Genomic DNA, 27,734 nt, shown 5'->3' on the forward strand with positions numbered 1-27,734 from the left:
GAAAAGAACTGACGCTATCTCCTCTGCAAGACTCTACAGCAACACACAATAAAAAGGACAGAGAGAAGACACACAGAAGCATGAACAAATGAGATAGACGATAAGATCTGATATAGGAGAAAAGCCAAAAGAAGAGAAATCATCCTCAAAAGCATACAGACGTACAAAGAAATGCTTTATGATTACATAGTAGAGGTGTAACAGTTCTAGAAGTCACTTCTTATCATAGCCACAGGAGTAGCTAAGCTAGTAGCTGCTTCCTGTGTGTATATTAGCCAAACTTCACAGTAAAGGACTTTTTAAATGACTGTTTTGGCATGTGTAACAGCAGTTTTTGCACTGCTGTTATAAGGATGTGTAAATATAGGATGGGAAATGGCTGTTGAGCAACATTCTTAGTAAAGTGTGTGAAACTGTGGATGTTAAGACCTATTCAAATATTAGATAGATTAGATTAGATAGTATATTAGAAGATAAGATCTTATATAGGATGACCTGAGAAAAGCCAAAAGAAGAGAAAGAAGTTACTACTCTTTCATGACGTCAGCTAACGGGGATCCAAAAGCACAAACTATGCTCAAATCTGTGGATTTCAAGAATCGTTACACCACTATTACAGAGTAAACTAGAAACAGACAGAAATGAGAAAATTGGTTTTTAGTAGAACTGAAATGAAGTAGAAACCCATGTGCTGTCAAAACTCCAACGTAACATCAGTCCTGCTGGGAGGGAATGAACAGTTATTGATGTTTGGTCAGTTTTCTTCAAAGGAACACCCATAAGTTACCGTTAAGTGATGGATGAGCTATAATCAACATGCTGTGGAAACACCACCACGGCACCAAGTAAAAGAGTGCAGATTAAAAATCTGCTGCCATAAAGTTGGTACACTCCAAAAAACCCATTCAAACATAAGCGATAAAAAGAAAGCAGTGGGTGTAGTGATACAGACTGAGCTCCAAAACAAAAAGAAAAAAACTTTGAATTAGAAAATAAGGTCAAAGCAGTTTTTCTTACTAAGGGGACTGCAATGTTGTGTTTCTACAGCAAAAAACACAACTGAAATCCTCTGCATAACGCTCCATCGCCTGCACCATTGTTGTAGACTAAACTATCTGCAGTTCATGTGTCTTGCAGTGACAAAAACATCCAGACAGACGTACCACTTGTTGCTGTTGCAAACGTATCGTAGCAGGAGAGGAGGTGAGCCGTTTCTCCCACTGGTTGGGCTGAGGAGGAGAGGGAGGTGGAGCTTCCATAAAGGAGCGTTTTAGCTGGCTAATGCTAGCTTGGTGTTTCAGAACCTCTTCTTGGGTCTTATCATGGTCCTAATGGGGGAGGAGGGGGGAGGAAAGGATGGGTATAAGAGGATAGGGGGGGTAGGAGGCAGGCGGAGAGTGAATGACATGAATGTGAGTGATGAAAAATCAGAAAGATGGGGAAAAAAAACATGGGATGTAAGAGATGTGAGAAGAGGAAAAGAGGAAGTAAAAGCCAGAGTAGAAGGAGAGTTTAAAAAAGGGAGAGCAAGGTCAAGAGACAGAAAAATGATGGGTAAAGGAAGGAAGTGGGTAGTGAAGGAGATATGGGGACGGATAAAAGGAGAAAGGGATGGGGAGGGAAAAATTGTGGTCACAGGAACATTAGTCTGTCAATATGAAGGGAAACAAGATGGACGCCGTGCTTCACTGCAGCATTGTTTAAAAAGCCTTGAAATCATATACATGACTTATCACAAGGGATGCACCCACATATCAGCCAATATCAGTGATTTTGATGATCTGACTGTATTAGACTATCAGCAAATTCTCTCACATCAAATCTGTTTTGGCGACAGGTTGAAATATAGTGTAAAAAAAAGACCTAAAACACATTTAAACAGCTAACTTATCTTTTGATAATCGCTGAATAACTAACAACCAAGCTAATTTACTGGAGTTGTTTCACAATTGGTGCATGACGGCTGATTACTTACGAATTACAGCAAGCTGCAGTGAAACAAGGCCCACCATCTTGTAAGGACTTTTCCCTTAAAACAGACCAGGAACGGCAGGCTGCAGAGCATGGAGCTGGTAGTGCTAGTCTGCCTCTCTCTTACCCTTTATTCCTATCTGACTACTTACTTATTATTAGTTCATTTGTTTAGTTTAGTATTAGTTTTCCTTTTTCCATTTGACTTTAATGTCATTAGTAATAGTTGTTTTGTTACACATCAGGTATCTTTTCCACCAGGTCTGCCTCCATCTGTTCCTCATCTCATTCAGACAAGCATGGAGACATTTCATGAAATTTAGATAAATTAGACAAATTTACTTAATCTACTGAGAAGGCTGCAGGATTTAATCCAACACAGAGACACTAGAACAACATACTGAGGAGAAAAATACGTATTCAGTCTGCTCTAACCACGTTTAATGTTTCAGCTAACACTGATTAGTGTGTAGACTACTCTAGCGCAATGGATCACTATCAGCCCCATGCTTCACACACAGGTTTTGTTGTTTTAGTATGTTATCACACCACAGATCACTTGACTTTTGGCAGCCAATCACCAGAAAACAGGAAGAAAGCTCCTCGTGTGTGTTAAGGAGGCTGGATTAGTCAGGTTAGACGCAGCTGCCTGGCAATAATCAAACTTTCTGACCAATCGAGAATCCACAATACAACAAGATAAAAAAAACAGTCACAATAGCAATCAACATGCACAGAGCATGCATTTAAGTCACCATCAGTCCTATTCACAGAGCAGCCATTGTGAACACTGTCAGGGAAATTTTCTGCAAGAGCCAATTTCTGCTGTGCTGTTGTGCAGATACAAATATGAGGTTTCGGACACAACTTCACCTAATTCCAAGGAGCATGAAGAGGAATAAAAGTCTAAAGAGGCTGATGTTGCTGTTGTGCACATAAGCAAATCTTTTCAGTGTTTAGTTGGGGATTATATCCATCAGGAACACCCTTAATCTCATCTCTATCCCTCAGACAACATTGGCTACAAGCATAACCATCACCTAACGCTTGGTTAGATTAATTCAAACAGTTGAGGACTACTGACAATAAAATAACGACTAAATGTAGTAAACAATCTCAGTAGTGCATTTAAAGCTCATTTTCTCATTGTGTTGTCGCAGGACTCAGTGACCAGACAAAAAAATAAATATCAGGGCCAACATTACAACAGTAAGCTGAGTGAGTGAAATAAAAATAAAACTACACTTTTCAGGGGAGAAAAAAAAGTGACTAAAAATCAGTATTTTGTAATTATAAAAGTAAATATCATTAAATGTATTTATTTATTTAAAGTCTTTGTTCATGTGGCAAAATTTTCCAACAAACACCATAAGGACCAGATTTTTTCTTAAGACTGTGAGTTAACTATCAACACAAAGTGTTGTTTGTAATGCAATATAATTTTTAACATTCCGACTAATATTACAGTCATTTAAAAGACCAAATCTGAAACTAACAATGAGAAAATGACAGGAGAAAAACTGCACAAAACTACAACTATTGTATGAAATGTGTGAGCAGTCTTGCGGTTTCTTGTAGCTTGTTTTAGCATCCGCTGCTGACAGATAAAGAAAGCGAGCTCTCAAACTCAAGAGCTATGGAAACTACATTATCGAGCTGAAAGATGCTAAAATCTGAGTGGAATTGGGACAAATTAGGTGATGACTTGTGAGTTTTCCACATGTAGAAATGTTGACTGGATTCTTGTTTCGGTGACATTTGTGTTTTATCACAAAAACAGTGAAATTTCCAAGTTGAGCTGTTCAAAGGAGCTGCCATGTGAATTAGGACAACTAGCACTGAAATGTTTTCAACTTTCCAAGATCAGAACTGTTGATGTTGGAACTGAGTACAGAGTTGATTAACAAACATCCACACACACACAAACACATGCGGGCATGCACGCAGAGCCTGAGAGTGCGAGAGGGCAGCAGTCTTGTACAGTATAGTTGTAGATCTGATGGCATCAGAATACACAGAAACATGTAGGTCTCATTTTCAGCCATCGGACAATACCAGTACCAACCTCCAACATTAAATTACTGTGCCTCACATAAATATTGTCCCCATGCACTCTCAACGAACTCTGGAAGGCAGACATACAGCACACAATGAAAAAATAATAATTAATTCAAAAGAAATTAATAAATGTATGGTGAAAATTCAGTGCACAAATAAAATAAAATAAAACTAACAGAATGAAAACAACAAAAAAATGTCATATAACCAAAAAACAAAAAAAAGTGAGATGTTGACACCAAAAATGTCCCAAATGTCTCTGGTGAACATTGGATGATGGGTACAAGCACAAATGTTTTCATTTTGGTATTCCTCATGAATGTGACAGTTATTGATACTCGTACCCATGGAAAACATGCAAAATCCAAAGCATTCAAAACACCAACAGATGATCACACAAACCATCAAAACCACACTGCGCTTTCAGGAAAACTCAAAAATAACGAAAAGAACCTCAGGTGCAAACCAGAAACCAGACTGAAACTATAAGCCACAGCAGAGCATCTGAAAGTGAAAACAGTTGGGTGAAAGTGCCCAGATCTAATTTTAAGAGTCAAACCCAATCTGGAATTCAAATGTAGAGCATGAGGTATAATTTTAAATTAATGCAATGTGAGTCAATAACTTTTTTTAAGGTTATAAAATTCCAGATTTGGTTCTTGTTTAAAAAAGAAATCCCAAACTACCTCCATAGATTCAAGTCAGGGCAACTTCACGCCGGGAAAAGAATAAACCCAACCAGTAAACCAACCCACACGGGCCACAGGCCAATGCACAACCAAATAACCAATAAGATGAATGAACCTGAGGGGGGCCAAGTTCACTGGATCCAGGTGAGTGCTGGTGAGGTAAAGTCGAGGAGACAATAAGGACAGGTTTGCTCCATTGCAACACAAAACCAATGTTGTAAACACTTTACACTAGTTCTTAGCTGCATAATGTCAATTTATTCTTATCTCTTTAACATTTGCAAAGGATGCTGGGTAAAGACAGGCCTTACAGACCTGGGAGGGCATGGCCTCTGCATCGCCAGGGCTTACGTCCACCACCGTAACCTTCAGTGTCGTAGTCATGGTGATGGTAGTCAGGACAAAATGTAGGAGGCAAGGGCACGAAGAAAGAAAAGAGTGAAATGGATGATGGGAAAGGCTATTTTCTTCCACAGCAACCTTTAGTGTTAGGGAGTACTGCTGGTCATGTGACCTTGGCACCAAACCCATTGGAAAAGTAACAGGAAAGGATGCTGATGTGGTCAACAAATGGAGACAGAAGGTGCTACTAACTGCTTACAGTGTGTGTATACTTCTTTCATATGATTGAAAGGCAGCCTTATATTTACAGCTTTACGTTCATATTTTGCTTCATGATGAGTTCAAAGTCCAAAACCAAGTGAAACTGTTAAAGGTTTACCAGATGGCTACTACAAAAACACTAGAAGAGTTTTGTCTACAATGACTTGATCAGTGCAGAGAGGTAGGACAGAATGCTGAACGTCAGGGATCAGGGCAGGTGTAACACTGTTTAGTCTTAATGTTTACTATGTATTACACACAAATGCAATAAGCTGCAGGTGCTATAGGGCATCTGGAGGCAACTGTATGTACAATTCTAACATGTGATTAGTTACTCAGCATCACCCTTTCTATGCAAAACTAAGCAACTGAAAATAACTTTTAAAAATAATCGATACTGCCTTAAAAGTCCACATATGTAATTTATATAATTACGTCACCACATCTGATTAGAGTGACATTAAGCAGTTTTATATTACACAGAGCAACCACAACAGAGCTCTACAATTAATAACATCTAATCGCAGCTACTCTGACAATGATCTGAACATCACTAATCATTAACGGTGTCTTTTTTTAGTCTCTCTGCTTTCCTCTCAAATTCTGTACATTATTTAAAACTCTTAATAAAGTGACCTTTTCTCTATATTGGCAATGTACATCTTTGTCTCTGTGCTATATATTTTTTAATGTCTTCTCACTGTTCTAAATCTTAATTTAAGCTTATTCTACTCTGGTTCTTCAAACAATACACTGGGGTTTGCAGGGTAAGGAATTAAGAGGTAGAAAAAAAATATATCAGCTAGAGGAAGTGCTGGTGGGGGAAACGAACGAAAGGAGGTGACAGACATCATATGCATTCAAAAAAAAGAGGTCAAACACAAACTGAGGGAGTGGAATATGGGCCAGGAGGTGTATACATGTTGCTTTTATGCAGCTGGATCACACATCTCTTGCATCCAGGTGGCCTCTGTATTAGTGCGGTGCCTGATGCGAGGAGGCGTGTGTGTTGGTGTGAGAGGAGAAGCCTGCCTGTTGAAAACAGAGCTCAACTGATTCTCAGACTGATCATCGGGCCCGTCATCGAGAAACACTGGCAAAGCGGTTTTTCTTTGACTGGAGACAACTTTCTCCAAGTAGCACAGGGTCAGACCAAGGGGTGTGGCTAAAATCAGGGCTAAGACTACAGACTGGCTTGCTGTCAGCATCACTGCCAGGAGGAAGACGACTAACAGGCAAGGCAGAAACAGAGGGGAGGGATTCAGGAGGTAGCGATGTACAGATGCAATGAGGTTAGAGCAAGAGAAGGCAGGGAGAGAGAGACAAGATGGAAAAGAAAAGGGGCGAGCAGGGAGAGAGGAGAGGGAAGCAATGGTTGAGAGTATTGATGGATGGAGAGAAGATATATTGGCTAAACTCAATTGAGCTGGACGAGAATATAAAGCAGCAACTGTATTACTGATCTTTGGAGGAAGATGCTGGGTAAGAAATGCCACCAAATGAGTCCATCTAAATGTCAAAATGTTAAGGATTTGATCTAATTTGGACATAATCATATTGGAGACTCTATAATTCCAGGCAGTGATGGTGCAAATATTTAATTTTGGAACCCACTTAGACATCATCATGAACAAAGCAGGAGAAAAAAGGTGCAGTTTCTTCATTAATCTTGAAAATGCGCCTGTGGCCAGACACATGCTTCCATTTCCTGAAACAGAGAGAAAGCCAAAGACAAAAGAAACGTATTTAACCACACCCTTCAGAGAGAACCAGCTTCGCCAGTTTAGCAGTCCAGCTGTTGCTCTGGTTTCAGCCTGGCAGCCCTCCACAGATTTTAAAATCTCTGAGGAGCATGTTTGGGAGGATGGGGGGTTTTGTGTGAGCTGCTCAAGATCAGCTAACTGCTGATCAGTGAAGAGGGACAGGGTGTTTGAGGGGAGGGTCCACAGCGTGTGTGCCGAGTCCACGTCGTCGATACGATCTTCATCTTCGGAGATATCTGAAAGGACGTGGTCAAACTCGGAGATGGAGTCGAGGGAGGGTGGGATGGATGAGAGTGAGGATGATGAGGAGAAGGAGAGGGGGAACATGAAGATTGACTGATGGAGAGGGAAGAATTAAAGGAACATACAAGAGGAGAGGAAGAAAAAGCAGGGAATGAGGGAGGGCACAATATGACAAGAGAGCCAGAGAGTGGATAGATGGGTGAGATTGAACAACGGCGAATACACACACCCACAAAGTGAAGGAGCAAGCCATGAAGAAATGAAAATTAAATGACAAATCAAAATAATCGAGTGCAAAAATTAAAATTATTCAGATTTCATAAAATGGCAGCAACAAGTGGCAACATGCAAGACAGGTGTGAGAACGGCAAAATAAAGAAATAAAAATTTTAAAAAGGGAGTGTGTGAAAGAAAAAAGAGAGAGGGAAAGAGACAAAACATTAGTCAGTGAACAACACGCCACAATCGCTTACAAGTGAACATAGCAGGGTAGAGCATAGGTGCAGAAAACAGTAGGCACAGGTGCTGGCAGAAAAAATATCAACAGGGTGTGTCACCACTGAAAGGGGCTAAGACAGGTGCCAAGTCCAGAGTGCTGGGATGTGAGCGAGGGTTAGGAGGAGACAGGGGGGAGTGAGGAAAGGGAGCTGGAACAGGAGGCATGCACAGCAGCACACAGCAGTAATCTGTGTATACTCATATACTGTTCAGAGACGGGCTTGGTTTAGTAGTGAGCACTCTGAATAAGAGGGAAACAGCTCCTCAGTAGAGGACAGCAGTTAGGCCAATAGAGCAAAATGCTGGACTACTTGAAAAGGTGCTCTGTTAAGACTTGTTATAGTTGATAAGAAAACCATTAAAAATATGAGACTGAAGACATGAAGCTTTCTTCGTTTTGTTGGTTTATGTACCTCTACCACTCTTGTATACATTCACATTTTGTGGAGGCAAATTAATAGCTGTCCTCTGGCCCTAGGATGATATCGCAGTGTCTCAGTAGTTACTTATTCCTGATCACTAAATGGACTAAGAAAAATCTATTTGAATTTGTAGCTGTAGATTGCAGTGAAAGCTGTTGAAAAAGCTACAACTCTCGACGTCAATTGACATCTCTTGTTCAAACCCACTTGCATATGAAATGAGTACCGGGGACATGTAGAGTAGAAATAACAGACTTTGTTCACCTGCCATGGTTAAGAAGTCGTCGTCATCAGACACACATACAGAGTGGATGAGACTCGCCACAAATTATCAACAGTGATCCGTAAATGGTTATGTTTACACATGATTAACTTCTAGTGTCACAGTTTTGCAAACCCGGAAAAGAAAATACACATATTCATCGTTTCACAAAAACATAAAGCAAGCAAACACTCCTATCTTACAATAGTAACAAGAAACAGCAGAAACTGTCTCTGGATTTATACCTCTCAGTACATACTGTATTTCTATTGATTATACAACACAGACAGTTTCCATGGGACAACATAGACTCATTGTTATAAATTAAAAAACAAACAAAAAAACTAGAACTGAGCTACATACATTATATTTTTATCTCGTATTACTGTTCTTGTACCTGCAAATGCTACATCTGATTTCTGAACATACACACCTTTGAGTCAGAGTGGAGCTCCAGGTGAGGCTCGCGTCCGTTCTCAGCCGATTCCCTGCCAGCCTCAGTTATGCTGATCATTGGTGCTACACAATCAGAAACAAAAGAAACGGCAATCACAGTTATGCAAGTTTTCAATAACTAAATAACTATAACAAGTAAATAATTGCTAACAAAATTAATAAAAGCTTTATTAAAATGCTTTATTTTATTAAAAAAAATAAAACAAAATCAAAACTGTGTAGTATAGTAAATGTACCAAAATAAACTCAAGTATAAAACATCAAGTTGCAGTAGAATAATGTACCCAGCAGGGGGCAATATCAGCTAACAGTATAACCACATGTTAAACAGGGGTGCACAGCTGCATGAATTGGAATCTGGGATCTGGAAATCTTGAACCCCTCGAAAACAAAGCAGAACAAAACAAATGTGTAGGCAAAGAAAACCACATCACAGTTCTATAGACGTAGAGAACATGCTGGTTTTATTACAGTTCTACATGAGATTTCTACAGTTATTTATAAATCTGATGTTAATGACGACTTTTGTGCTAACAAAATGTGAAGAATCTGCATTTTCCTCTTCACTCTGCTGTTCTGTTGTAAGTTTTCATACTTTTGGATCCACAGAACATTCATTCTTTTCAGCTATTTCTTTCTCCCTCTCTGTCTCTCACTGTGTGACAGGAAACATATGCTCCAGCTATTTCCTGTATCTGGTCAGGCATCAAGCATTTACCATCAGTACAAACACAGACATGCACATGACCCTGTGCAATGCCTAAATCCATGACCCTACTTCCATCTGCCCCTCATTCCTTCCATCTGTCCATTCATTCGACGTAGTTCAGAATGAAGCTGAAATATCAAATATGCCTCACTTTCAGTTGCAATTATCTGTGTTACCTCCATCCAAACTGCGGCTGATGCGTTTTGATGACGTGCGTTCAAAGCTGGGCGCCGGTCGGTCTATGAGGGAACTGGCCATGCGGGTTTGGGCCTGAGTTCGCCCGCTGTAACGAAACTTTGAGCCCAGAGTCAGAAAGCGGGCCTTGGTAGGAGGCTCCGGTGCATTTAACCTAGTAACAAAAAGAGAGATGGAGAGAGATTGAAGTGGTACTGGAGAGAAACATGAATTTTAAAGCTTATTCAGATTAATTTACTTTGCAATGAAACACTGATCATCACATTTATACGTCTATGGGTAGGGAAAACAAAATGCTTCCAGGCAACTCCTCCTCGAACAGGATATGAAAGAAATACTCAGGCATCTCTACAAACACCAACACAGACATACAAATGTGCAAACACGCAAAGCAAACACGGGCATCAGGCTTATCTATATGGGTGTTATTTGCTGTGTCTAAGGCAACAAATACACACTTTGAGATATGCTTTCTGCACACACTTCCTGGGAAGATGCACAGCTTTTTTTCAAGCAAAATAACACAAGTGACTCCACAGACACTGTGGATGCATCAGTCTACCTGAAGAAGCTGTGATTCTCCACACAGACTTTCCACAGCCTTTTGGCAGCTCGGTGATTCTGGAGTTTGAATCCCACTGTACTCTCAAACTGCTCCGTCTATCAAGCACAATATCAGTGAGAAAAATGTTTTCTTAACAGCAAAAAGGGCACATTAATAAAATAAATAGATTAGGTAAACCTAATTTGTGTATGCATACATACCTCTCCTGGTCTGATTTTAATGTAGAAGTTGTTCCTCTTGTATGAAATCTTGAGTATTTTGGGCCAAGCAAAGCGATTTATCCGAAGCCTGTCTTTATAGACTAAGAGTCCATTGGCACACACACCAAGCATGATGTCCACACCCTCTGAATCCTGTGAGGATACAAATGTGCATAACATATATTAATTTGATTAATTATTTGTTGTAAACACCATCTATTTATCCAAGCCAGATCATACTGTGCATGGATTGATTTTTAAAGTAGACTGTTTAAGGTCACCATTACCACACACACAAACAGTGCCACTCAGTACAACTGTAACGCGTTTGGCTGGCAGACTAACACACTGGCAAAGCTTTTAAGGCTCCCAGACCATCTGCTAATGGTATTGATTACAGTAGTGAAGTAACACAGGAAAAATCTGTTGTACTAATGGAGAATGCAATATGTGGATAATGGACAGTTTTATCAGGACACATGCACACAAACATCACATGGCCTTGCCATGCTATTAGCTGCTCATCGATCTCTGAACTTGCGCTGGAGCTACATTCAAATATTTTGGCTGGTTACACTGACAGAGGGAATGTTAGAGCAAACTATTTTTCTCTGATTTTTCTGTCAATACATTTGCAAATAACTGAAGCAAGCAAATCACATGTTATTTGATGTTATTACAATTATGTATTATATGATAAAGTTGTACAAAAATCCACATTAGAACATAGTTAATCGAGAGATCATAGAGCTGATTGGTAGGAGAGAGACCGCCACATGGGCACAATGGCTTTAGCACCAAGTCCCAGGTCTGGTTCACAGAAGCTGCTCACTGTTCATTATCTCGCCTTTTTTTTTAAACTACCAGCAGTTTTATTTGCTCAAATGCATCTCTCTTTAGAGTCCATCGTTTCCTTTTCACAGCTAAAGCAATGAATTCTCTGAAATACTATTACTCAGTGTGTGTTACATTTGTGCTTTTAAAATGTTTTGACATCCAGTATTTGAAACAGTTCCTTTGTGGGCCCTGAGGATTCTGAGACTTGTGCAACAAATTAATGGCACAGGACAGAAATAGATCGACTCCCTGAATTCCCACATCTTTGGTATGCCATAAAAAATAAACAAATAAATAAAAAAGGAAAAAGGATTTTCAGCATTTTAAAGGCTCCCTCTGCTTTTCTATCTTTCCCTTGGTTCTCTGTGTTGCAAAAAGTGGAGCATGCTCCTTTCAAGGATTTGTCCCCATCTCACTCTGGCTTTATTTCTGTCCTCCATTTATTTCCCCCTCTCAATCTCTCATCCTGCCTTTCTATTTTTAAGACTCTCTCATATTTCTGCCCATATTGCACAAAGACACACAAACATACTGAGACAAACATGAAAACATGCACTGATGACCTGCTATCCCAGTGAGAAACACTGGCTGTTCCCATGGTAATGGCCTCCCCGAGTGTTTGCACAGCTGACACACACACACACACTCACACACTCACACCCACCCACCCACCAGCACCCTCTCCCTACATCAAAGAAACTGCTCAGCCACAGATGTTGACAACAATAGAGAGGACAGGATTCATTCATTTATTCATACCTTAGCGTGGTGCAGGTCCACGCCGTACATGGACAGCTTCTTGGCATTTTCAAGAAACTGGGTGTCGGCCTGTGCTGGTGTCATTCCCCTGAAAAGCAAAGAAAAGGCTCAGTTAATTCAAAATGCTCATATTTTTTATATAGTGATAATTTTCTGCTTAAATGGTATTATAGCAAGTATTTTTTTAATTCTAATTTAAACTTAAATGTACCGTTGTACCGTTTAAATGCACCGTTAAGGCTCGAATCCAACTTACAAATGTAGAAGTCTTTGTTTATGAAAATAGTCCCTTAACGCTTTCCAGTAGCTACACTACAGAGTTCTTTATTGCGTATGTGAAATGTTTGAATATGAAAATCGGTTCTTATCCTTACCAGCCCTCCACTGTAGCAGTTCAGACACACTGAGCATAAATTTTACTCTAACATTGTAAAAAAGGAAAAACAATAAATAAAAAATAACAACAACAACAAAAATGAAAACACTACTTCAAACCAGAAGATAATTTAATTTAAGCTGGAAATTTTTTCTGGAAAAAGATGAAGTAACAGAGTCAATCGTCTACAGGCTGCCTAAAAGTCAGCGTGTTGTGTTGGAATGGTAAAGTGCTTTACGCATCTCTTTCTACTCTATTAAAAGTGTTATGATGTAATGAGGACAGATAACATGAGCCTACAATCTGACTATGTTATCAAACTTCTGCTGCTGCTACTTCCTCTTGTTAGGTTTAGATAACCCCTGTTCCTAATCAGCTGTTCTGGTTAGCTAGCCCCACCTTGCAAATTGACAGGACTGGTTCCTTAGGCTGTCTGAATCTGTGTATTAGAGATTAAAGCACTGCAGATCAGCCAAGGCCGTCGCTCTCTTTTACTCTAATGATAAGCAAAGTCAAATATTATCACAAGCCATTTTAACATAGCTTTTCTACCCAACAGCAGTCTATGTGACAATCCACACACAGTTGGTATAAGGTCTTATTTTGATTACCCTCAAGCGTATTATTATCACTTTTACATGACGGACACTGTAAAACTACTCTGTGCTAGGCAACGGAAGCTCCCTTGTACAAATCTGTGTGATGTCCAGTTGTGCAAATATAAATAGGAAATTTTTTTTTTTTAAAGCACAGCTGGAGACACATAAAACTCATATATACCAACTCAAAAGAACTTCCTAACTGACCTGTGGGACTTGTAGAGCTCAAGAATCTTCTCCTCCATTTCTTTGTTCTGATTTGGTGCGAAGGTCAGCTGACTAATGAAGTCCAGAGGGCGAGGCTGGTCAGGTTCATAGTCGCCAATTTCTGCCTGTTAAAAAAAAGAAGAAGAAGAAGAACAAAAACAAAAAAAGAAAAAGAACTTATGTACGAATTGGCTTTTTCCAAAAAAAGACAGTTACGTATCCACCGGCTGCACATCACACACATGTGCATGTAAACGCAGATAAATAAATACACAGCATCCAAGTATATAATTACACATGCTGTACCTGCAGCGTGTATGAGCCCAGCAGAGCGTGAGTTACAAATGAGCAAGGCAGCCGTCCAGAAGCCACATCTTCACGGAGCTGCAGACACAAAAGGTACCTACAAAGGAAGAAAGGGGGCAAACAAGGACGGATTACAAGTTGAAACCAAGTCAAGTATAAACAAGAACAAAACTTGTTCAAAGCTTTTTCTTTGGTTTCCTCTGAAGTGGAAGCACCTCTATTGTTCACAATAATAATAAAGACATCCGTGCAGCCAAACTGCCTGTGCTTCTTTTAAGCCTGAGAATAAGATCCTCTGGTATGGATTAAATTTCTTTGATCTTTGCACAACTGCTGTTATTATTTATTATTATCTATCATAATGTTTATATTTGCAGTTACTGACTTGTCCAGCAGCCGTGTGGACTTAAACAGTGTAAGCTGTCCCCTCGATTAACCCTCTGGTCATGAATCCATTATCTAATGAAACGTCACTTCAAACAACCCAAAGACCCAAGGTGTTACTCTGCCTATTGAAAATGTCTTTCAAAGTCACTTTAAGCAGGATGGACACTTGCTGACAGGGAGGCTTAAAGCTCAGTCATCAAGTTACACAGCTCCCTGTTAACTAGGCCAATATAATGTCCCAGGACAATACTGCATTTTTCCATTTTAATATGGCTAATTAGATAATTAATGAATAGAAAATAGGTATTGGATACAGTCTGTGGAAAATCCTGTGGAATACCACTAGTGGACTGCACTGATTAGCCATCTGACTGTTAAAACTTAACAGGACCTCCTTATAAATTTGCAGACTTACACAGCCAAAGAACATTTAGGACTTTTTGCAGCAGGTCAACAGCAGTGTGAGTGTGTCCTTGTTTAGCCTTTAAGTGCAACCATCAGAGAAGCTGTCCGCTCCATTAGACACAAACCTCAGTCGAAATGCTGTGTGCTTGAAGCATGCTGCTGTGCGTGTGTGCCTATGTATAAATGCAAAAAGAAATAATGTGCACAAAGCCAATTTTTTTTTTTTGCCTTGATACTAGGGCCTAAATTTTTAGTATTTTGGTTCAATTTTCAACTTTGCTCTTACTTGATACGTGGCCAGATAAATGCTATGATACCAGAGCTGCTTTTTTCCCCATTTATGCTGTGTCATCTTAGTTATGTGTGATAGTGTGCTGGATTTTGGTGTTGGTGCTAGTTGCTATCCTGTGCTTTCCATTTCACTTTGCATGTTCATTCCCCTCAAGAAGCATCCCAACACGAGTTAATTGAACTAAAACTAAAGACAGACATAGGTCATCCCCTAAATGTCTGAAGGTTAAGCCAAAATATTAGTATTTTTGGGATCCACTCTGAACCAAGAAACAGTAATAACTATGCTACTTTTTTATTTATGTTCAACACAGATTAAATTTTAAAAATTTAAGGGAAATGCTGGGTGTTAGACCCTGTGTGTGTACCTTGTAATGTCTTCAGTGAGGAGGGATGGGTCAGGAGGGTAGAACTTGACGTTGAATGCAAACTGCCAGTTGTTACCTGTAGAAAGACAGGCAGAGAGATCATTATGTAGTAAAGCTAGAAAGTGAGAATTTTTTACATAACCTCTTTTCTTAGCTTCATCAAATACCACACTGAAATGTTGATTCACTGATCATAAACAAAGATCTAATCACGACCACTAACACATCCATCACCATGTCATACTGTGGTTTTCTGTTGAAGTACACAAATTTCATTTCAGTTCTAATTTGTCTCCAGTCATCTCTTTTTATTTTTACAGATTATAAAAGATCGCACCATCTGGAAAAGTCGCACATCAGTGTAAAAACATTTCCTCCAAAGGTCATGCATCGCAACAAACCCTTACGCCTGAATATCTATCGTTGTAAGAGAAATGTCCAGGAGCAAGACTGACTCTGTATGTTCTCTGGGCAGCACTGAGTGCTTTAAAGGCGTTCTGTGACCATTTCATCCTCCAGCAGTCAACAGTGCTCACTTTTTCTTATGCAAACCATTTCTATAAATGATTATTTCATAAAAGGGAAAACAAATTTTTCCTTTGCTTAAATTCCAGTGACGCTTATGTAGGAGTAACAAGAGAACCACAACATTGATTTTAACTTTCTTATCTACCTGAGGCCACCTGCTTATCATCTACACTCACTAGCCAATTTATTAGTACAAGCTAATGCAATTCTCATTGCATTAACTGAACTGGCTCCAAACGTACTAAGATAGCAAACAATATCACCAGACTGAGGCATCCAAAACTGTATATTTGATTTTGGACAAAATCTGAAAGCTGCCAAGTATCAACAGCCACACAAATGGGACCAGTTTACTGACTGGATTTTATCCAGAGTAGTGCTCTCTGCTTGACATTTTGCAACACTGATGTCAAAACTGAGAAGAAGAAAAAAAAAATATCTTCTCATTATTTCTCACAGTGAAACCGTTTAATTCTCAAAAGTCCTCATCTGAAACTTAAGGACTGAAAGTTTTACTGCCGGTTTTCTATTTGTGGTATCTGTTGCAATGGAAATCTTTTTACTTCAGACATCTGATTCTAGCCAGCTTCATTTTTATGGGTAGCTGAAGCTGTGTTTTTATTGGTTGAGACACATTAATGCACATGATGCCTCAGCCACTTGGAGTAAAATTAATTTCCCTGTTTTTTCTTTTTCATTTTTCTCCTTTGTAAATCTATCTACACTTTCTGCAACATTTTCTATTACACGCATGTTTGACTTTACTCTAGTAACCTTGCAATATCTAATTTTCTCTCTCTCTCTACAGTGTTATCCCTAAAAACCATGCACACCCACACAACTGTGGTTAAAGTAACCTGTACTGTAGGAAACACCCTCTTCATATGCTGAGTGTAACCATCGAGCTTCGTATTTAAGGTTACTGACAAGCATTAAGAGCTGACCATTTAATTCTTCAGAAATTTGTAAAAATGTAGTTTAACTTTTTGTCAAAAGGACTGCAGAGACAGCAACATTTGAAAATATTTCAAGAATACAGTTTAAAAAAAAAAAAAAAAAAAAAAAGTTCAGTTACAATGTTTAGATCCCACCGCAGCATGCAGTGAAACAGAGTCACAGCTGAGTGTAAACTCCAGGCAGTTTAGAGCAGAGTTGTGCCAACCCTGTCATTTGCGTGGTGTTGTGTACGCACACAGGCAATATGAGTAACTCAAATGAACATCGGCCCACATGTACAGTCTCTCTCTCTCTGACCATAAACATCCGCAGACAGCGAGAGAAACTCCGAGCACACAGCCAGATGCACAGCATCGAGCGACAGCCACACACACTTTGAACACACCCAGACATAGCTACCTAACATACACTAATTAAAAAACATTTTATGTGCCTAAATGATATGTTCTCACTCCTAAAAGTGCAGGTTCAAGTTTACGACAGTGTGTTAAAGCTTGTTTTGGTTATAGTGTAAAAAGGAGAAGCAAGAAATGGACAGCAAAAGAAAAGAAGTGAAGATTTTCAAACATTTGTGACTGTCGGAGTTACAGAGTCGCACTTTGAATCAGTCCATTTGACTGCGTTGACTGATCCAACCGGCATGACGATATGAAACAGCAGTGTCTGGGTCCAATAAAGTTCTGTAGGAGGACTAAGTATTACTCAATCTGCAATATTTATTAATACTTAATTATGGCAAGCTATGTGCCACAAAAAATATATTTTATATGCCCTTTACTTGGTTGCTTTTATCACATCCAAGGCATGATTACTGAATGACCGTTGGAAATGTTGACCTGGCATTACTTAGTTGTGCTCCACCCCAGTGAAACCAATTACAAATCAATGTCAACTTCAAATGTTAGATTTAGGTGGATATGATAGTACAGTGACTGGTTAGGGAAAACCAAATCTCATCAACCAAAGAAATCGGGTATAGATCAGCTAACAGTTCACATCAGACTAAAAATTACGATATTTCTAGTACAAAAATGTATCTAAAAAATTAACTAACAAGGAAATAACACCAAATAAAAGTTCTTTTAACTGAAAAAAATGCAATGACAAACTACAGAAGCTGTGACTTGATGAGCTGATCTCCAGTTTGTCGTTAAGCTTCTCATTAAACTATAGACACTGTCACAAATTGAGGGCGCATTGTCCACTATCACAGACATATTGCATGCATGCAATTATAAAACAAAGCTTATACGCTTCGCTCTTCCGTACCACACCCTTAATGGCTGTCAGTCAACAAAAGATGAGATCCAACACCTCAGCCCCCTTTGATAAATGAACAACAGTCAATAAAGAGGTCAATAAATAATAAAGTAGAGCGATCACACCCTGGTAACCTCTGCCAGGCTGCCAGACTGCTGCTGTTTGGTCTCAAATATCTCTGGTGTCTTTGTTTGACTTAATTGCGATGCACTTTGTTTTTCTTTTGATATGCAGACACTTGTCCCATTTTACTAGCTCAATATTTTATTCATTGCCTTTTGGCTGACATAATAATAAAGATGCTTTTTTTTCTAACAACCAAAGCCATCTTGTGTCGTTAAGGCAGAGTGAAAGAGAAGCACGGACGGACGGACGGACTTGCATGTCTTTATGTCAGCGTCCAGAAAAAAAGTTTTACTTACTGCGTATCTGTCTTTTAATTTCTTTAGTGGGGTCCAACCAACACTAGAATGAGAAGGAAACAAGAGAAAAGAGAAAAAGAAGACTGTTACCTTCTGCCATATATCCTACACATTATCAAAGCATCCATGTCTGCGGTTTCTTCATGAGGACATTATTAACTTATTTGTTACACCCCGAGTATGTGTGTCTATGGATACAAACCTTCTGGTCATGGTTATCCTGGTATGCCAGGCCAAAGTAGTCTTTTTCCAGTAGATTAAGATGCTCACACACCTTAAAGAATAAGTACTGACCCTTGGCACGTTTCTGCAAAGAAACAAAACATTATATATATTTTATTATTATAACTGCTGCTATTAAAACAATATTATAAACCACTCTAATATTTCCAGCTTCTTCCCCAAAATGTTTCAAACATCAAGCTTTAAGCTTATGAAGTATTCCTGGAACCACTCCAGACCCCTGATTAAGTTAAAAACCTTCTCACTATGGCAAAATGAGACACTTGTAAAATTCCTGTCCACAGCTCTCTCACTCTCAGAGTCTCTCTTTTCCTTGTGTTTCATTTTCTTCTGTTTCATTATTGGTTTATACGCTCTCTCTCAGTCTCACCATCTGGACCACACATTCCTTTAAAAGTCCAAAAAAAGTGTTAGCGATAAAATCCTCCAGACTCAGCTATGACAATGACATTTAGCACACATCCATGCTTGCATGCGCAAGCGTGCACACACACACACGCGCAACCTTTAGGCAGACAAAAGGTCAGACAGAAAGAGGGTGGACAGCTGGGGAAAAAATGATGGGAAAGAATGAAATAATCAAATAACGCTTGTTTCTTTTCAGTCAGTCAGCCTCAGTCTAACACTGGTGCACAGACTGAGTGCTATTCGGCAGACAGACATATAGACCGGGCAGGAAGCGTGGTGAGAGTGAAAGGAAGGCGATGAAAGAGTGCATTTTTCTTCTTGTCCTGGGACGGCTGAAAACATCTGCGGTATTTTCCTAGACTCCATCAAACAAATGCGCAACGCACACGCAAATCTGAGAACGTGGCCTTTTAGAGTTCCTGAGTCTGCACCAAAGTGCCTCCAAGCAAGGCACTGGCTGAGGTCAACTGAAATATCAACAGGCAGTTGTATAGATTATGTATTTAGTTTATGTAAATGGGATTAGAGCGACAGTCATTTAAAAGAAGATGAATTACCTGTTTGTTTCTTGATGCTCAAACATATTTCTAACTCAGTGTTAAAAACTGAAACATCTGTACCTAATGAAATGCTATGAAACACTACAAACACTACAAACCATGTGACGCTAAAATCCTGCTGAAACCAACATTAAGTAAAATTCTTAGAATCGCCATTAAGCCCATGTGTCACTAAGACTCCCCCTTTGAAACCCTCGACAAAGTCAGAAAATGTCTGGCTAGAGTTTTTATTCAGTGGTCTACAACTAATAAAATATGCATTAAGTTATTACTCAGGGATAAATTTGATGCCAGGGGTTAATAAATAGGACAGATGGATGATGGAAGAATGGACAGGGAGTGTGTGTGTGTGTGTGTGTGTGTGTGTGTGTGTGTGTGTGTGTGTGTGTGTGTGTGTGTGTGTGTGTGTGTGTGTGTGTGTGTGTTGGAGGCCTGCTGGGCAAAACAGAAAATTTAATCTCTGGAATGCATTGTGCATCTCTCCCTCTCGCGATCCCAACTATGCCAGCATGTAGAGGGAGGCATGGATGGATATGTGTGTGAGTGTGTATGTGTGTGCGTGCATTATAGGACAATAGCAGTTAGTTGCCGTATCAGCGTTATCTCTTGTGAAACAAAGCAGCTTCTATTCAAACAAGTGCACTCTTTCACTGGCACGCTGCTGGGCGTTGCCATACTGTAGATTAGGATGCAGGTTTGCCACACGGAGGCTACCGACAAAAGCCCTCAAGCCAAATGGGAAAATGTTGGCAAGGGAAATGGTCAGCGCTCTGTTCAGGGGTCGTTGAACCAAAGATTTAAGCGTTAACAGCTCCAGTGGTTCTGCACAGTGGCTATTCTGAGCAGTTTCCCACTGAATGTGAGAGTGTGTGAATGTGAGGAGAGGTACGGCTAAAAAATGTGCATGCCTTTGGGTGAACATGTTATTAACCATCATTTTTAGTATTAAAAACTAGCAAAATACAAAAAACTCCTCTCTTACCCAATAGAAACACTATAAGGCTGATGCACGTGTGATGTATCTGTAATGAATATGTCCAACTGTGCGCGTAGGGGGTCTAAGACATGTGCTTGTTAGGGAGGAACAGATGCCGAAAACTAATCTGTGAGACCCCATAATCTGGTGGGAGTGTTTGCGTACGTGCATGTGTTTTAGTCCCCAGGCAAGCCCCTGCAGCTCGCTCTGCTTTGCGATGCATTTATCCCTCTGAACTACCACCCTGAACAATGTGAGCGGGTGCTTCTGCCATTACTGCACACTGAGTCAGGAAGTTAAATACTCAAACGCACAGGCACACACTGACGTGCACACACACACTAGATCTTACATCCTATTAGCGATTACATCATTGACAAACTGGCACTCACGTGACGCACATAAGAACATGAGATGGACAATGTGTCGACCTGCTCTGTCAACAACTAGAGGAACCTTCTTACATCACAGAAACAAACTACGTTACGAAGGACAGTATTCAAAGGACGTATTCAAGCAAGAAACTGCTGATAGATATAAAAATATGTGAGAAATGTTGTACCATGTCAGGCAAACCTTTAGATATTAAAGTGGAAACACTATATTTGCAGCCATAACATACCATCTTGATCTTAGATGTTACACTAACCATGTTTTACACTGTGGTTGTATTGGTCTAGGAATGTTATCACAGTCTTACCTCCACCTCGCAGGTGAAGTCAGTCCCATCCAGGAGGGTCACGTGACACACCACCAACTTCATCTTGTTCTTTCTCACTAGACGAAGAGGAGACTGGAAAATGGAGGTCTGGCCTTCTCCTGCCTCCTCTTCAGCCTCCACTGCTCCCTCCTTCTCCTTCGTCTCCTCCTCTGCTCCTTCTCCCTCTGCTGTCTCCTTGGTCTCTTCTGGACTTTTCTCTGCACTCTCTTCCACCTTCTCTTCCTTGGCAGGCTAATGGGGTTTGCAAGAAATAAAAAACTAAACTTGCAATCTTCTTAAAAACATAAAAATATCTTCATTACTTGTTGAGACCAAACTGTTTTCTTTCCGTGTGTAATTCCCCCTCTAGTCTGAATTTGCTCATAGAAAAGGCAGGCGTTTCTTTTGGCTTGATCACTGAAATGTTGATGTCACTGGGTGGGCCTGGGTGGCTTAATGTGATCAGTGGACGCAAGAGTCCATATGTGTGCATGTGCACGAGGGAGAAAGGAGTTTCTGTGTGTGTGTATGCTCAAGTGTTTCTTTGTTCCTCTGGTAATTTAACAGCATTTTTAAGCAGTTTGCTGTAAACTGTCAATACACATCAACACTGTCTGAACATTGTGGAAAATGTCACATCTCGTTGTTGGGTTTCTTACCATCTGTGTTTACCACAATATGTGGCTGGTTAACAAAAGCAGAATGCTGTTGGGGAACTTTAATCACTCTGACCACTAAAGAATATGTTACAGGGTACAATAATACTGACACTGACACTGGCCTTGTAGTCTGTCTAGTGTTTCCACCAGGGTTTGTAAATGACTATACTGATTTTTAATTTATTTACCACAGGCATAAGGAAACTGAAATGCAAAGCCATTCACTCAGCCCATCAGGTAAGGTACACACAATTCCCTGGTACAGACATGTATTCTGTTATAAGCGACGCAACTGCTGCAGCATACTTTTACTCCCATTTCATAGGTCTTCTTCTCTGACGTAAAACAAGGTTGATACTATAAGTCTGAATATAATATTTTACCTAGACTTTGTTTCCACTGACACTGTGCCAATGAGCTGATGTCGAGCTGTAAAGAGCGTAGATTTTTAACCAGCTTTTTAACACCATTGTTTTTTTAGTGGAAAAAAATCCATACAGAATACCGATACAGGAATAACAAATATCAATATTTTATTAAATAAACTAAAATACTCTGGGAATCTCATCTCATGCATCACCATCCTGAGATAACATTAGTCGAGCAAACTGACATTAAATCAGTTCAACTGAAAAACAATCCGACACTGGGGAAACTTGGCCTGACAAAGCCACCTCTTGATCAACCATATCTCACAATATAATAATAATATCATATCATGAGTGAAGTGCTGTGATAATATTGTATCATGGGCGGTCTGGTGATTTCCACCTCTAGTGGAACTGTGTTGAAACCATTACTGACTTGGCAGAAAACATGTATTAGTCAGATGTAGAAGTGGTGACAGACAGATTATGTTCCTTTGGACATAATCAAGGATTGTTCATCTTTTCTTCAGTTTGCATGCTACATAGATATCTGAGTGTTATCGAGCTTTTCATCTGACAGAAAGATTTTGGAGGAAGCAGGCATAGTTTTAAAAAAAAAAAAAAAAAAAAATAAGCTTAACCATTTTTTAAGAGATGTTTATATTTCTGTTCTGAAATCACCATTTTAACCTGACAGTACTAGACATCTTGTTCTCTGACTCTACTTTAAAGCATATGCTATGGAGTGGTGTAGTGAACCCGTGAGCAGTACCTCAGTGTCTGCACTGGCGTTGGAATGAGTTTCTGCTTCTTTTTCCTTCACTTGCTCAGACTTGACTTCCTCCTTCTCTTCTACTTCCTCAGCGTGACCATTCACTTCTGGGGCAGGCCCTTCCTCTTCCTGTGTCACCTTGCTAACAGGTTCCTCTGTAGGGGGGGCCTCCTTTGTTGGGGAGGTCTTGGCAAAAAAAAAAAAAAAAAAAAAAAAACCCAAAAGACCCAGACTTTTAAAATCTAACTTAGAAGTTCATTAATTTACCAGCAGTTACAATGAGCCTGAAAAACGATTGTTGCTAAATAATTTAAGTAAAATTCCCTACAGAGTTGTGACACTATAACATAACAACAGTGTGAACCCAGTTTCACCTGGCTTTGAGACTTCTGCTTCTTAAGCCATGTTGGCAGGTATCGAGATATTCCTTTGCCTTCCTTCTCCTCTTTTTCCTTCACCTTTGCTTTTTCCTTCTCCTCTACTTCAGCGTTTGCTACTTCCTGGGAATCTTCCGTGGCCTTCTCCGATTGGTCGGGCTCAGCGGCTGACTCCTCAGCTTTCTCCTTCACCTCCGTCTCAGAGCCTGCTTCTGTTGTCATGGTGACAAATCAACCTGCAGAAAAAGTGACAGCGATGAAAGAGTGTTGAGTTAAATTTTTAAAAGCAACACATTAAACAGATACTTACACAATAAATACATCTTTAGTTTCAGTTTACTGGTTACACCTTGCATTATGAAAATTTCGTACATTACTGGAAAATTCTGAATAACCTGACTGAATTCAACCACTTATTTGGGCAAGAACATCAATTTTTCATGACATGCAACATTTTCGTCATTTATAAATGAGCCACATGGTTCTGTGTTTCTTTTTCCTTTGAGAGGGATCAGTGCTTCTTCTACACTGGAGGTAAAACAGACTATAAAACAAAATAGAAAGCTCTTATGTCTGTAAACATGTCATAGGAAATAGAAAGGCTTGTATAACTTAGACGATTTTGGCTCACGGCTGCTAATGAATGACATCAACTCCGTTTTTACACAAGTAAAGAAAAACACGAAAGTTTGGGAAGTCATTATGCAACACAATAAGTTTCATCTGGGTCAACAGCTGGTTACAAACAATCACTCACACAAACACACACACACACAGAAAGAGAAAGAGGGCGAATTTCTCAATTCCTTGTAATGTGAATCACTGGTTTTACCCTGCAGCTGTGGTCAGCACACACACTCGTCAACCCAAATATCTTTGGCAGACTGTCCACACACACCCTATCACAAAACAGACACTTTCATTTGTGGTGACGCAAATTTTGTTAATAACACTATGTGGTGATAACACAAACAGTGAGGACGTGTTAAGGTCAGGAATGTGGAAATCCATCCACACAGGGTGCCTACCTGGCTGCACACACAGCCTCCTTTAATCTGTGTATACACAAGTAGCTTCAGGCTAAAAGCTAACCATAAGTCAAGCACTACGAAGTCATCGTCATTCACTGTGCTTTCAGTTGTTCGAATCTTTCCCAGCCCATTTTCTCCATCACCCAGACTAGGCCTTTCTGGCCTCATTCCTATGATTCTATTATTCATTACATCGTCTGCATTTTATTTTGTGACCATCTTACCCGCTCTCCGTCTTTCTTTTTTCTGCCCTGCCACCTTCAATAAGAGAGGACGTGCACACACGCACACACACCCACCCACCCCCAGAGCACCAGTGGTGTGTAGGGAGGGGGTGGGAGTAAAAATAGAACAGGTCTCCTTACGCATGATCGGCTAATGAGGTAGGGAGTGGAGAAGGTGGTGCATGTGTAACATGCAAACGTCAGAAAGGCTATAGACACTATGTTCCTGTGCAGATAGGTGAACAAAAGATTAAAAAAAAAATGTTCTTTTAAAATGCTGACATTACACAGCAAAGTGATTTTTTTAATATTATCATTTGTTGATAAGTGGGACTCATCTCCAAATCCACTGTTTCCCGCTAACATGACAAGTACATCTTTACATCAAACTTCTAGTGGTGTGCATTTGAGCCACACACTTAAGTCTTGACTGAAAAACTTCAACTGTTTAATGGATTTGTGTCACCCAGAAACTTAATTTTACCGACTTTGCTGAACATGTGTTTCACTTCTCCAGTGGTGAAGTACATTTATGAGATGGATTTTACACAAAAATAATATACAGATGACCTAATGAACAAGTTGTGCTCTGATGTTTTCTTCCAATCCTCTCACAAAGCTGTTTTATTTTTTAGTCAGATAAATTGTCAAAATTTAGTAAGTTAAGTTTTATTTTAAAAAAAACTCTAACTCTAACTCTAACAAGTACACAGTAAGATAAGTCAGTTTAAGTGCTGATAAACACAAATTTCTAATCAGCTACTCGCATGGCAGTAAATTTAGGCATGCAGACACTATCTGCTGAAGTTCAAGGTGAGCATCAGGAGCATCAGAATGGGTAAGAACAGTGATTCAAGTGGTCTGAATATTTTACAAACTGATAATCTACTGGGACTTTCTCACACAACTATTTCTAGTGTTTACAGAGAATGGTCAGAGAATTAAAAAAAAGAAAGAAAGGGGGGGGGCGTTCTAGGTGAAAAGGTCATGTTAATATCAGAGGTCAGAGGAGAATGTTACATCTGCTTCAAGCCGGTAGGTAGGGCTGCCACGATTAGTTGACTAGTCACGATTACGTCGACTATTAAAATCATCGACGACTAATTTAATAGTTGACACGTCGTTTGAAGCTTTGTAAGATCCCAAAGACGCAGGAATAAGTAGTAGGATTTAAGAGTGTAATAACGGACTGAAACAGAAGATGGCAGCACTGCATGTACAAGGATGCCAGCTGCCGTTAAACCCCGAAGAAGAGGAAGCTGTGTCCCAGAATTCATAGCGCGGCCCTGCTCAGTTTTCAACAATGGCGGCAGCTAGTTAGTTTTAATATGACTCTTATTATTCTTTCTGGGTCACAAAATAAACGTTTAACATATTTTCAGGCGAGAATATAGCTGTGTAAACCTCAAATATCTGCTCAGTTTATCAAGACACCACATATTTTCAAAAGCACTCCGACGTTTTCGGAGACGTCTGTTACCCACTAGCTCGATAGCTAGCCGTGGTTCAAGGCTCACTAGAGCCGGTGAGAACACCGGACTCCCGGCAAATCGTTTTCAAACCCACCGCCGTCTTTCGCTACTCAGGTTAAACATGATATATTAGTCACTTAGATAACTTAAAAATGATATTGTTTGGCTTTTTTTAGTATTTTATTTGTTCCTGAGTAAATCGGTTTGGCTGAGATTAAAGTTATAGTTTTTACACAGCTGAATAAACGTCAAGCAGACAACTGATTATCAGAACTGTGAGATGCTCCAGAATATACTCCGGTGTCCTGTTATATTTTAGATAGCAAGGAGCAGACGGCTGCGTTTATTAAACTCCACCGAAACAATCTGCAAATGTCATTAAAATTTAATAAACTATCATCTTGTCTTTATTTTTGGTTAGCACATACCTTAAACACTTAAAGCTGTAAGCTAATGATAGTTATATAAGAGCAGATGCATGCTGGTGAAATAAGCTGTACGTTTTACATCCAATGGATGCATGATCTGATTAGTCGACTAATCGCAAAAATAATCGGTGACTAGTCGACTATCAAAATAATCGTTTGTGGCAGCCCTACTGGTAGGAAGGCAACAGTAACTCAAATTACCACCGGGGTATGCAGACGAGCATCTCTGAATACACAACACATCGAACTTTGAAGCAGCAGCAGAAAAGCACACCAGGTGCGACTCCTGTCAAGGAATAACAGGAAATTTGTGCTACATGGGCTCACCAAAATTGGACAACAGATAAAATTTGAATAATGTTGCCTGTCTGACGAGTCTCCATCTCTACTGCACTATTTGAGTGGTAGGGTCAGATACTGGTGTAAACAACATGAAAGCACGTCGGTTCAGGCTGGCAGTGATGATATAGTGTTGTGGGGAATATTTTACTGGCACCTATTTGGTTTGACTTGACTTTTAGGTTTTCCATTAGGTGGAAGTTCCTGGTACCAGGTGCTTTTTAGTACCTACTCCACTGGAGCACCAAGTGATCTGAGCCACCAACTGGCCCATCAGTGGGATTATTTGATGAGTCACGAAAGACACTCCTACACAAAAAGTCTCAACCACAATTTTTGAAACCCAGTAGGATAATTGCTCCACACAAACAAACACCATCAATCTCGCTAATAATAATAATTGCTATCATCACCAATTTCACACTGGTTTCATGAACATGACATTGAGTTCTCTGTACTCACATGGCCTCCAGTCACCAGATATTATTCCAGCAGAGCAATTTTGGGATGTGATGGAGCCGGAGATTCAGCAAATTGTCAACCTAAAATAACTGCCTGGGCTTTTTGCTAAGATGACTGAAGTGACAAGACTTGGATTCTAAGACTCGTATTACTTATAACATTTATTTGGATGTAGTTTTAGATGCAACCAGTAGCATCTACTGGAAAACTCTATTTTAGAGTCGGTCGTCATTTAAAATAACGTGGTCAGTCTCACTAGACTAAACTATGACGGCAGAAAAGAAAAAAAAATATGACCAGTGTACAATGCAGACCAAACAACCAAATAACTCTGTACCACACAGACACGAAGAGACTTTAAACCAATTTTGAGAGGCAA

At 39.8% G+C, this 27,734-nt stretch overlaps 1 protein-coding gene across 7 annotated transcripts in view; it reads right to left on the reverse strand.

Moving 5' to 3' along the window:
• Positions 1 to 27,734, reverse strand: part of epb41l2 (erythrocyte membrane protein band 4.1 like 2) — a 54,103-nt gene that overhangs the window by 9,363 nt on the left and 17,006 nt on the right. For 3 of the 7 annotated variants that reach the window (XM_031755185.2, XM_039599470.1, XM_031755187.2), the window contains exons 2-17: positions 23,397 to 23,635; positions 23,023 to 23,208; positions 21,224 to 21,475; positions 18,539 to 18,643; positions 18,337 to 18,379; positions 15,170 to 15,245; positions 13,719 to 13,815; positions 13,413 to 13,537; positions 12,231 to 12,318; positions 10,635 to 10,787; positions 10,432 to 10,529; positions 9,851 to 10,023; positions 8,943 to 9,028; positions 5,034 to 5,084; positions 4,834 to 4,869; positions 1,164 to 1,328 (exon numbers count right to left, since the gene is read on the reverse strand). In XM_031755185.2, coding sequence (XP_031611045.1) covers positions 1,164 to 1,328; positions 4,834 to 4,869; positions 5,034 to 5,084; positions 8,943 to 9,028; positions 9,851 to 10,023; positions 10,432 to 10,529; positions 10,635 to 10,787; positions 12,231 to 12,318; positions 13,413 to 13,537; positions 13,719 to 13,815; positions 15,170 to 15,245; positions 18,337 to 18,379; positions 18,539 to 18,643; positions 21,224 to 21,475; positions 23,023 to 23,208; positions 23,397 to 23,621 — 1,959 coding nt within the window. In that variant the 5' untranslated portion in view covers positions 23,622 to 23,635. Of the gene's footprint in view, positions 1 to 1,163; positions 1,329 to 4,036; positions 4,097 to 4,833; positions 4,870 to 5,033; positions 5,085 to 8,942; positions 9,029 to 9,850; positions 10,024 to 10,431; positions 10,530 to 10,634; positions 10,788 to 12,230; positions 12,319 to 13,412; positions 13,538 to 13,718; positions 13,816 to 15,169; positions 15,246 to 18,336; positions 18,380 to 18,538; positions 18,644 to 21,223; positions 21,476 to 23,022; positions 23,209 to 23,396; positions 23,636 to 27,734 lie in introns of all 7 variants that reach the window. The other 4 variants (XM_039599471.1, XM_031755188.2, XM_031755189.2 and 1 more) reach the window with 4 other exon arrangements.

Source organism: Oreochromis aureus, linkage group 15 (genome assembly GCF_013358895.1).
Source record: "Oreochromis aureus strain Israel breed Guangdong linkage group 15, ZZ_aureus, whole genome shotgun sequence".
Lineage (NCBI taxonomy): Eukaryota > Metazoa > Chordata > Actinopteri > Cichliformes > Cichlidae > Oreochromis > Oreochromis aureus.